Genomic DNA, 12,027 nt, shown 5'->3' on the forward strand with positions numbered 1-12,027 from the left:
AATGGGGGGGCGGCGCCCGTGCGCCCCTAACGGACGGATCCACCGCTGAGTTTCTCTTGACTTCCTCTCCAGCTGCAGTACCGCTCCGGTTGAGCGCCACCTACAGCGTGGAAAGCAGACTTCACCTGCCTACACGCCTGCAGCGGACTGGTGACATCATCTCGCCCTAGGCAAAGTCACCGGACTGCGGCTCAAGCATGGAATTTCTTACGATAAAAAGTCGCTCCTTCCTTATGCGGAATTCCGAAACCCATTTCCGAAGTCGTCTAAAGTTACCGAAAAGTTCAACCTAATTTCCTTAAAGGCAAAATTTGCCTTTCCGGAAAATTGCGGGGATCCTCCCCAGTTAAGGAGTCCTCCGGCGGTTTTAATTGCGTTTCCAAAAGGAGAAATGGGTAAAATATAATATGGCATAACAACCACTGAGAATGAATGCTTTATAGACTCGTATCGCTTGACAGTTCAGCATGTTGAGGAATAATGGGCAATCATTAAAAATAATTGTACAGAAAGGCTTAAGATAGGAAAAAGCTGATTACCTCCACAAGGCACGACTGGCTGTGCGCCTGCCGCACCTAGCATTAAACAATTGCTTTTATGTGTATCCGCATCCTTTCCGCTTTTATTTCGGGTAAATATCTGGAGTAGCATGTAGTTATTGTTCCATTAGTGTAGCGTTGTACGTTTTTTTTTTTTTTTCCTTCAGCAAAAAACTTCGGCAATGTCTTATTGTTAGCCTGCAATTTACCTTTCTTGCCGTGCCGCTGATTATAATGAGATTTCCGTCTGGTATTTTATACGGGGATATTTATAATATGTTAACAAAGGCCATTTACCGGGTCGTTCCTTGGCGAAGGAGACGCGGCTGATTGCACGAAGGGGAAAACGCTGATTTATGGGGCATCCACAGACCTGCCAGTTGAAATTATGGTGCCCCCGATACGGCAAGGTCCTTTCATAAAAAGACAAGTACCCCTTCGGCTTTCCCAGTTAATCAGAGTCAGGGAGATTGTAAAAAAAAGAAGGGCGCCGAATCAAATTTAAAGCTGAACTTCAGGCAGATATAAAATTTATATGGTTTTGTATTCACGAATATATTATTTAAAGCCTAACTCCACATTTAATGTCCCTTTAAATAGTTTGAGCGGGCCAAGCTGGCCCAAATGAGCTATTTAGTGCATTAACAGGTGTGCTTGCTGGGCTGTACAAACTCTGTGTAGCTGCATATATACAGTATACAGCCCTGGGTTCCAGCAGTAGAACGGGGAATCCCCATCCCCCTCCCGGAACAAAATAGAGTTGGGCCATTCACAGGAAGCTTTGTATTCTATGAATAAGTATAACACTCTCATTGGCTGAGACAGAGATCATGATGTCATCCAACCTCCTCTCCACCTTAGCCAATCAGAGGAAGATTTGTATTCTATGAATAAATATAACACTTCCTCCGGCTGAGACACAGATCGTGAAGTCATCCACCCACCGCTCAGCCATTCACAGGAAGCTTTGTATTCTATGAATGAATATAACACTTACAAATACCGTGCTGGTGACCCAAACAATAGGGATAAAACTTTTTCATGGAAGGGAGTTTAACAAGACACGTGGCCACTCATTAAAATTAGAAAAAAAGAGGTTTAACCTTAAACTACGTAGAGGGTTCTTTACTGTAAGAGCGGCAAGGATGTGGAATTCCCTTCCACAGGCAGTGGTCTCAGCGGGGGGTATCAATAGTTTCAAGAAACTATTAGATAAGCACCTGAACGACCGCAACATACAGGGATATATAATGTAATACTGACACATAATCACACACATAGGTTGGGCTCGATGGACTTGTGTCTTTTTTCAACCTCACCTACTATGTAACTATGTAACTTCCTCTGATTGGCTGAGACAGAGATCATGACGTCATCCAACTGCCCGTCCGCCTCACCCAATCACAGGAAGCTTTGTTTTCTATGAATAAATACAACACTTCCTCTGATTGGCTGAGATAGAGATCATGAAGTCATCCACCCGCCTCTCAGCCATTCACAGAAAGCTTTGTATTCTACGAAAATATACAACACTCCCTCTGATTGGCTGAGACAGAGGTCATAACATCATCCAACCGCCTCTCTGCCTCAGCCAATCAGAGGAAGCTTTGTATTCTATGAATAAATACAACACATTCTCTGATTGGCTGAGACTGAGATCATGACGTCCTCCAACTGCCTCACCTCCTCAGCCAATCAGAGGAAGCTTTTTATTCTATGAATAATCACAACGCTTCATCTCATTGGCTGAGACAGAGATCATGATGTCATTCAACCTCTTCTCCACCTTAGCCAATCAGAGGAAGCTTTGTATTCTATGAATAAATATAACACTTCCTCTGGCTGAGACACAGATCATGAAGTCATCCACCCGCCTCTCAGCCATTCACAGGAAGCTTTGTATTCTATGAATAAATAAAACACTAATGCCCCGTACACACGGTCGGACTTTGTTCGGACATTCCGACAACAAAATCCTAGGATTTTTTCCGACGGATGTTGGCTCAAACTTGTCTTGCATACACACGGTCACACAAAGTTGTCGTAAAATCCAATCATTCTGAACGCGGTGACGTAAAACACGTAGGTCGGGACTATAAACGGGGCAGTGGCCAATAGCTTTCATCTCTTTATTTATTCTGAGTATGCGTGGCACTTTGTCCGTCAAATTTGTGTACACACGATCGGAATTTCCGACAACGGATTTTGTTGTCGGAAAATTTTATCTCCTGCTCTCCAACTTTGTGTGTCGGAAAATCCGATGGAAAATGTCAGATGGAGCCTACACATGGTCGGAATTTCCGACAACATGCTCCGATCGGACATTTTCCATCGGAAAATCCGACCGTGTGTACGGGGCATAACTCTGATTGGCTGACACAGAAATCATGATGTCATCCAAGCGCCTCTCCGCCAATCAGAGGAAGCTTTGTATTCAGAAAAAGGAGCAACTGAATAAAAATAAAAGCATTTTTCTGTAAATCTTGAGATCTCCCTTTTTCTTTTTTTTACCTCTTTACTGCAATTTTTGAGTTAGCACATAGTTTCTTATTTTTTGTAGTGTGTGTGTATTATGTATATGCAAATAACTAAATATCTGAATGCCCATAGCCTTGCTACAGTTCTACTTTAGTGGCCTATCAAAAAGATAGGCTACTAAAGGCCAATGCACTCTCTCCAGATTTTAGTGACGCTCCACCACTCCCACCCCTCCTGGTCTCTGAGAGTGCATGCACTGATCTGATGGGGGCAACTGATGTAAGGGGGTACTCTTAACATAAGGGGGGACTCTGATGGGGACGTTTGATGTAAGGGGGACTCTGATGGAGACATTTATTGTAAGGGGGCCTCTGATGGGGACATCTGAAGTAAAGGGACACTCTGATGGGGACATTGATATAAGGAGGCACTCTGATGGGGACATTTGATGTAAAGGGAATTCTGATGGGGCAGTTGATGTAAGGGGCCACTCTGGTGTGAACAGTTTATGTAAGGGGCTCTCATATGGGGATAATTTATGTAAAAGGGCATTTTGATGGGATACCTGATGTAAGGGGGCACTATGATGGGGACATTTGTATTAGGGGGACTCTGATGAGGACAACTGATGTAAGAGGCACTCATATATTCCCATAGCCTTTTCTCCAAATATCACCCAAATCAACCTCTCCGCTCTTCTCAAGACCTCCTGCTTTCAAGCCCTCTCGTCTCCTCCCATGCTTGTCTCCAGGATTTCTCCAGAGCCTCTCCCATCCTCTGGAACTCGCTACCTCCATCTATCCGGCTATCCCCTACTCTTGCTACCTTCAGGCGATCCCTGAAAACTCATCTCTTCAGGAAAGCCTATCACGTCTCCAACTAATCTCCTACCACTTCCACCAGCTCATTCCCCACAGTTACAGCCTTTTGTACCACCTGCCCCACCCTATTAGATTGTAAGCTCTTCTGAGCAGGGCCCTCTTAATCCTCTTGTATTGTATTATAACTGTATTGTCTCCCTTTTATATTGTAAAGCGCTGCGTAAACTGTTAGCGCTATATAAATCCTGTATAATAATATAATAATAATATATTGACAACAGATGTAAAGGGCACTCTGATGGGACACTTGTCATAGAAAGGAACTCTTTGGGGCACCCTGTTGTGAAAATAGGGACTCTGATGAGAACTCTTGATGTAGGAGGGGACTGTGTTAGGGACACCTGATATAAGGGGAGACAGGTTCTCTTTAACAATCCTAATCTAATGATAGCCTAGTACATACTAGCGTTCCCGGTTCACACCTGCACTGCCTCTGCACTACCTGTCAGATGTTACTTCCGAGTTGTGACTGGTAATATAAAAGTAGGCCCAGTGAGTAGGGAATACTGGTTTCCTGCATCTCTGTCACACTATTGGCATTATGCCCCCTGACTTTTATTACTGCACCCCCAGATCAGATCTGACCCTGCAGGCACTATCAGATTGGGAGGTCAGTGAGCCACAGCTCAAGGAACCCCCAACCAACCTCTTGAGGAACCCTTTGGATTCCATGGAACCCTGGTTGAGAATGGCTGGTGTAGAACCTGACTCCGAAGTTCCCTCCACTCTCTCACCATCGGCGATGAAATGCTCTGGCACATGTAGTGTGACCTTCACTGTGAGCGGGCAGGATATTTGCGACCCACACACCACGGCCAAGACGCAGGCACTCACCCCGACCAATGTCAGGGCTGTTCGGCTCAGCGGACTCTTCAAGGCACCTGCAATTAAGAACAGAAAAAAAAAGATATTTAGTAATGTCATAAAATACTTACATTAGATATAGCAGGAAATACAATGTGTACTGGGGTTGAAACATAATCATCTTTATTGATTCATGGCCTGTTCACCTCTAATTATTTAGCACTTTGTGCCAAGGCACAGCAGATATAAAATGTTCTGAAATGCAGTCTATCAGGTTTTTTTTATTTTCAGTTGAAAGTGCTTATTATTTCAAAGTGTATGAAGAGCCAAAACTTTTTTTAGTTTTGGATAGAGTAAGGCAGGGTTAGATCTCCTGCCAAGTTTTTTTTTTGCTTGGGAGGCAGGAAGATGGATTCTGGGACCCAAGATTTATCTAGTTGAAATCAGAATTTGAGGTGGTATTTGGACAGTTTATTTGGACTCTTGGCTGGCAGCTTTTCCATGACAAAAGAGTTCCACAGCTTCCTTGACTTGTGTCTAAATTGACCTAAAATCAACACCAGGAATAAACTGTCAAGGTATAAGTGAGGGCTGCACGGAAAGTAATGCATAATTGACTTACGTGTTGGTAGAGTAACTCTTCCTCTAAAAGTAACGCTTCTTCTTTTTCATTGCAGGTAAAAAAAGGATTCCAAACAGAAGCAACATTCCATTTATGAGTTCTTGATGAAGGAGGGGTCTAACCTCCACAGAAGGCTACAGAATGTTTATAGAGATGGCTACATTGAGAAGAGTCACTAATGGAAAGACATTGCTCTTGTCAATGGTATCATCTCCATAAACATTCTGTAGACTTTTGTGGATGTCCAACAGCCTACACCCCTCCTGTGTCGTCATTGAGTTCTTGACAATGGATGGGTGTAGGCTGTCCAACGTCCACAGAAGGCTACAGAATGTTTATAGAGATGGCACCATTGAGAAGATTCACTAATGGAAAGACATTGCTCTTGTCAATAGTGTCATCTCCGTAAACATTGTGTAGACTTCTTTGGATGTTCAACAGCCTGCATCCCTCCTGTGTCGTCATTGAGTTCTTGACAAAGGATGGGCGTAGGCTGTCCAACATCCACAGAAGGCTACAGAATGTTTATAGAGATGGATGTCCAACAGCCTACACCCCTCCTGTGTCGTCATTGAGTTCTTGACAAAGGATGGGTGTAGGCTGTCCAACATCCACAGAAGGTTACAGAATGTTTATAGAGATGGTACCATTGAGAAGAGTCACCAATGGCAAGACATTGCTCTTGTCAACAGTGTGATCTCCGTAAACATTGTGTAGACTTCTTTGGATGTCCGACAGCCTGCATCCCTTCTGTGTCGTCATTGGGTTCTTGACAAAGGATGGGCGTAGGCTGTCCAACATCCACAGAAGGCTACAGAATGTTTATAGAGATGGCACCATTGAGAAGAGTCGCTAATGGCAAGACATTGCTCTTGTCAATGGTATCATCTTCATAAACATTCTGTAGACTTTTGTGGATGTCCAGCAGCCTACACCCCTCCTGTGTCGTCATTGAGTTCTTGACAAAGGATGGGCATAGGCTGTCCGACATCCATAGAAGGCTACAGAATATTTACAGAGATGACACCATTGGCACAAGTCACCAATGGCAAGACATTGCTCTTGTCAAGGGCATCATCTCCATAAACATTCTGTAGACTTCTGTGGATATCCGACAGCCTGCACCCCTCCTGTGTCATCATTGAGTTCCCGGCAAAGGATGGACGTAGGCTGCCCGACATCCATAGAAGGCTACAAAATGTTTTCAGAGATGACACCACTGACAAAAGTCACCAATGGCAAGTCATTGCTCTTGTCAAGGGCATCATCTCCATAAACATTCTGTAGACTTCTGTGGACGTCCGACAGCCTGCACCCCTCCTGTGTCATCATTGAGTTCCCGGCAAAGGATGGACGTAGGCTGCCCGACATCCATAGAAGGCTACAAAATGTTTACAGAGATGACGCCATTGACAAAAGTCACCAATGGCAACACATTGCTCTTCTCAATGGTGTCATCTCCGAAGACATTCTGTAGCCTTCTGTCAGACGATCTGCACCCCTCCATCAAGAACTCGATGATGGCACGTTGCCTTCATTTTAGTCATAAATGAAGTTCCCAAAATTGAGACCTTGACCATTCAGAGTGTGCCCAAGGATACAGATTGATGGTTCCATTGCTATTGCATGCAAAAGAAAAGAAGCTGGGGACAACCCTGATGTGTTTCACTTTGGAGATGAAAGACATTCAACCTCAACCCACTAGTAACTACCTTAACTAGGGAAAAGGTGTAAGCTAGGGGTAACCAATAATACATCTGGAAATGCATTCACATCTCCAAAAAGGTTATTACAAGGGACATTACATGAAGTTAAACACACCATTGACATCTAGCAACACTAACACCCTAGATCTGATATTTATATGATAGGTATTTTGCTGGTAAAGACCCTACAGATACGTGTCCCTTCTCCTGACTTCTCCAACAAGGTCATTGGCACAACCATCAACCAGTCCCCCCCCCCATGCCAGGTTGCTATGTGTAGTCCTGGACTCTGAGCTCTCCTTTGGGCCCCACGTCCAATCACTTTTCAAAGCTTGCTGCCTCAACCTCCGCAAAATATGTCCCTTTCTAACCAATGACACCACAAAGCCTCAAATTACTCCCTGGTCATCTCCCTTAATTAATGACAAAATTATTGCTAAGTAAAGAGGCCCATAGCAGGGAGGTATAAATTGGTTACAACAAAATAACTTTTCCAAAACTAAAGAACTAACACTGGTCAAAAGAAAAAAAAAATCTATCTCTTTATCTAGAGATTACATTGAAAATAAAATAATTTTTGTAAGACAATATTCCAAAAATATATTCAGGAAAAAAAATAAATAAATAATATTTTTCTGAAAAGATTATGTTGAAAATAAAATAAGTTTTGTAGGACAATAACCTAGTTTGTACCCCCCCAGAAAAAAATGTATTCAATAGTTTGTTATCTTAATTAATGACAAAATTATTGCTAACGACACAGGCCCATAGCAGGGATGTATAAACTGATTACAACAAAAATTACTTTTTCCAAAACTAGCACTGGTCAAAAAAAAAAAAAAAATTGATACACCTTTTTGTCTAAAGATTACATTGAAAATAAAAAAAAATTTTGTAAGACAATATTCCAAAAAACAAACAAAAAAAAACCTAGTTTGCTGCCCCCCCCGAAAAAAAAATATTAAATAATCTTTTTCTGTAAAGATTATATTGAAAATAAAATAATTTTTGTAGGACAATAACCTAGTCTGTACTTCCCAGAAAAAAAATGTATTCAATAGTTTGCTATCTTAATTAATGACAAAATTATTGCTAATGAAACAGGCCCATAGCAGGGATGTATAAACTGATTACAACTAAAATTACTTTTTCCAAAACTAACACTGGTCAAAAAAAAAAAAAAAAAAAAAGTGATACTTCTTTTTGTCTAAAGATTACATTGAAAATAAAAAAAATGTTTGTAAGACAATATTACAAAAAAAAAACCTTAGTCTGTCCCCCCCCAAAAAAAATGTATTCAATACTTTGTTATTTTAATTATTGACAAAAATATCCCTAATGAACCAGGCCCATAGCAGGGATGTAAAAATTGATCAAGTCCATAAGCGTGCGCACTGGGTGTGCCAGGAGTGCCTGGGCACACCCTAATCACTCAGTGTGGTGCAGAGTTCCCCTGTTTAGACCTCTGATATTTCACCTAAGCCCCCTAATGGGGTTCCTACAAAATTGTACAAATAAATAATAATTAAAAAAATTAAATTGTAAAAAATAATAAAAAAATAAAATAATAAAAATAAAAACTACTGACACCTTCCACTGCCCTACTGACACCAATCTCTCCCCTGCTGACACTGTCCATTGCTCTACTTACACTGTCCATATATATACACATGCACACACAAGCATATGTATTTGAGCTTTGAAAAAGGATAGGCACACATATGATCAAGTCCTTCTATTTTTTTTTCTTTTTTTTTTTTATATATATATTACATTGTAAAGTGCTGTTTAAACTGTTGGTGCTATACACAGTACATCTTGTATAATAATAATAATATATAGTATTAATATATTAATATACAATAATAAAAATAATAGTAATATCCAGTGATTGACATATTAATACTGGAGGTAGTATAGATATCGGATTCGTTCCTTTTAATTTGTACTACATTTATCTGTGTTTGTAAAAGAAACATTTTTTCAAAAAATCAATAAAATGTGTTTCGAATTAAAAAAAAAAAAAAAAAAAATTGATGAAGTCCATAAGGGGCATAAAAATACAAGTGGTTAAATTATTTGAAATAGACAACTCTTATGTGAAGACAAATTAAAAAATATATATATTTGTGTAAGTTAAGTTTTGTGAACATGTACTTTATATAATAATAATAATAATTATAATAATAATATATAATATTAATATATTAATATATAATAATAAAAATAATAGTAATACCCCGTGATTGACATATTAATACTGGAGGTAGTATAGATATTGGATTTGTTCCTTTTAATTTGTAATATATTTGTCTGTGTTTGTAAAAGAAACATTTTTCAAAAAAATCAATAAAATGTGTTTCAAATTAAAAAAAAAAATAAAAATAAAAATAATTGATGAAGTCCATAAGGGGCATAAAAATACAAGTGGTTAAATTATTTGAAATGGACAATATGTGAAGACAAATTAAAAAAATATATATTTGTGTAAGTTAAGTTTTGTGAACATGTACTTTATATAATAATAATTATAATAATAATAATAATATATAATATTAATATATTAATATATAATAATAAAAATAATAGTAATACCCCATGATTGACATATTGATAGTGGAGGTAGTATAGATATTGGATTCGTTCCTTTTAATTTGTAATATATTTGTCTGTGTTTTGTAAAAGAAACATTTTTCAAAAAATCAATAAAATGTGTTTCAAATTAAAAAAAAAAAAAAAAAAAAAAAATTGATGAAGTCCATAAGGGGCATAAAAATACAAGTGGGTAAATTTTTTGAAATGGACAACTCTTATGTGAAGACAAATTAAAAAATATATATATTTGTGTGAGTTAAGTTTTGTGAACATGTACTTTATATAATAATAATAATATATAATATTAATATATAATAATAAAAATAATAGTAATATCCCGTGATTCACATATTGATACTGGAGGTAGTATAGATATTGGATTCATTCCTTTTAATTCGTAATATATTTGTCTGTGTTTGTAAAAGAAACATTTTTCAAAAAATCAATAAAATGTGTTTCAAATTAAAAAAAATAAAAATAAAAATAATTGATGAAGTCCATAAGGGCCATAAAAATACAAGTGGTTAAATTATTTGAAATGGACAACTCTTATGTGAAGACAAATTTAAAAAAATATATATTTGTGTAAGTTAAGTTTTGTGAAAATGAACTTTATATAATAATAAATATAATAATATATAATATTAATATATTAATATATAATAAAAAAATATTAGTAATACCCCGTGATTGACATATTAATACTGGAGGTAGTATAGATATTGGATTCATTCCTTTTAATTTGTAATACATTTGTCTGTGTTTGTAAAAGAAACATTTTTCAAAAAATCAATAAAATGTGTTTCAAATTAAAAAAAATAAAAATACAGTAAAAATAATTGATGAAGTCCATAAGGGCCATAAAAATACAAGTGGTTAAATTATTTGAAATGGACAACTCTTATGTGAAGACAAATATAAAAAATATATATTTGTGTAAGTTCGGTTTTATGAACATGTACTTTCTTTACAAATAACAGTAAAATCTCTTTGATTTTGCAGCCAGGCTGGTTTATTTTGGTCCCTGGGATTATGTATAAAGTTATCTTTTGCTCCCGTAGCTAATCTTTCTAGCCCATAATCCTGCTGTCTAGTTTTTAGTTTTGATCATATCAATCCGGTGTAACAGTTATCTTCCAACATATGCTTTAAAAACACCCCAAATCTCCAGTTTCGTTGTGTCATTCACTGCAAAAAAAATAAAAAAATTCTTCTTAATCCCATTTTCTTGACCTAGTTTAGTAAATCAAAGGGATAGCTTCCAATTGCATCTCTGCTGTCTTCAAAGCCCATTCCAAATTCAATATTGGCAGGTTACCAGCCCTTTAACACAAGAGAATATGAAGGTAAAAAATCTAACTTTATATCAGGGGTCTCCAAACTTTCCTAAGGGCCATTTTTCTGTCCTTCAGACTTTTAAGGGGTCTGGACTGTGGCCAGTAGGAGAAGAAAATGCCCAAACATCAATGAGCGTAAACAGGCACCATCATTGGTTTTAGTGTGAGGATCGGTGCCCCATTATTGGTCTAAGAAAGGGAAATAGTGCCCCATTGTTGCTATCACTGGGAGAAATGGTGCCGTATCATTTGTGTCAGTGGATGGAATAGTGCCCCAGGGGCAAAGGGCCACATCCAGCCCCAGTTTGGAGATCATTGCTCTATATATAGACAAACATTTGTGGACCTATATGAGCTTGTTGGACATCCCATTCCAAAGCCGTGGGTATTGATATAGAGTTTCCCCCTCCCCACCTTTGCAGCTGTAATAACCTCCACTCTTCTAGGAAGACTTATCACAAGAGCGTTTCTGTGGAAAGTTGTGCCCATTCAGCCAATAGAGTATGTGTGAGGTTAGGTACTGCTGTTGGAGGAGAAGACCTGGCTCGCAATCAGTGTTTCAAAGGAGCCCAAAGGTGTTGAGGTCACTTGAGTTCCTCTACACCGAACTTGTCAATCCACGTCTTTATGGAGCTGGTTTTGTACATGGGGAGTGGTCATTTTGGAACAAAAAAATGATCTTCACCTTACTGTTACAAGTTTGATGTTGGAGGAGAAGACCTGGCTCGCAATCAGTGTTTCAAAGGAGCCCAAAGGTGTTGAGGTCACTTGAGTTCCTCTACACCAAACTTGTCAATCCACGTCTTTATGGAGCTGGCTTTGTACATGGGGAGTGGTCATTTTGGAACAAAAAAATGATCTTCACCTTACTGATACAAGTTTGATGTTGGAGAAGACCTGGCTCGCAATCAGTGTTTCAATGGAGCCCAAAGGTGTTGAGGTCAGGGCTCTGTGTAGGCCACTTGAGTTCCTCTACACCAAACTGGTCAATCCATGTCTTTATGGATCTAGCTTTGTACATGGGGAGCAGTCATGCTGATCAAAAAAAGACCTTCCCCACACTGT

At 38.7% G+C, this 12,027-nt stretch overlaps 1 protein-coding gene across 2 annotated transcripts in view; it reads right to left on the reverse strand.

The window, feature by feature from the left end:
* ASTN2 (astrotactin 2) overlaps positions 1-12,027 on the reverse strand; it is a 384,099-nt gene that overhangs the window by 216,812 nt on the left and 155,260 nt on the right. For both annotated transcript variants that reach the window (XM_073600690.1, XM_073600689.1), the window contains one exon: positions 4,633-4,779. In XM_073600690.1, the coding sequence (XP_073456791.1) occupies positions 4,633-4,779 (147 nt within the window). The remainder of the gene's footprint in view (positions 1-4,632; positions 4,780-12,027) is intronic.

This window comes from Aquarana catesbeiana, linkage group LG09, assembly GCF_042186555.1.
Source record: "Aquarana catesbeiana isolate 2022-GZ linkage group LG09, ASM4218655v1, whole genome shotgun sequence".
Taxonomy (NCBI): Eukaryota; Metazoa; Chordata; class Amphibia; order Anura; family Ranidae; genus Aquarana; species Aquarana catesbeiana.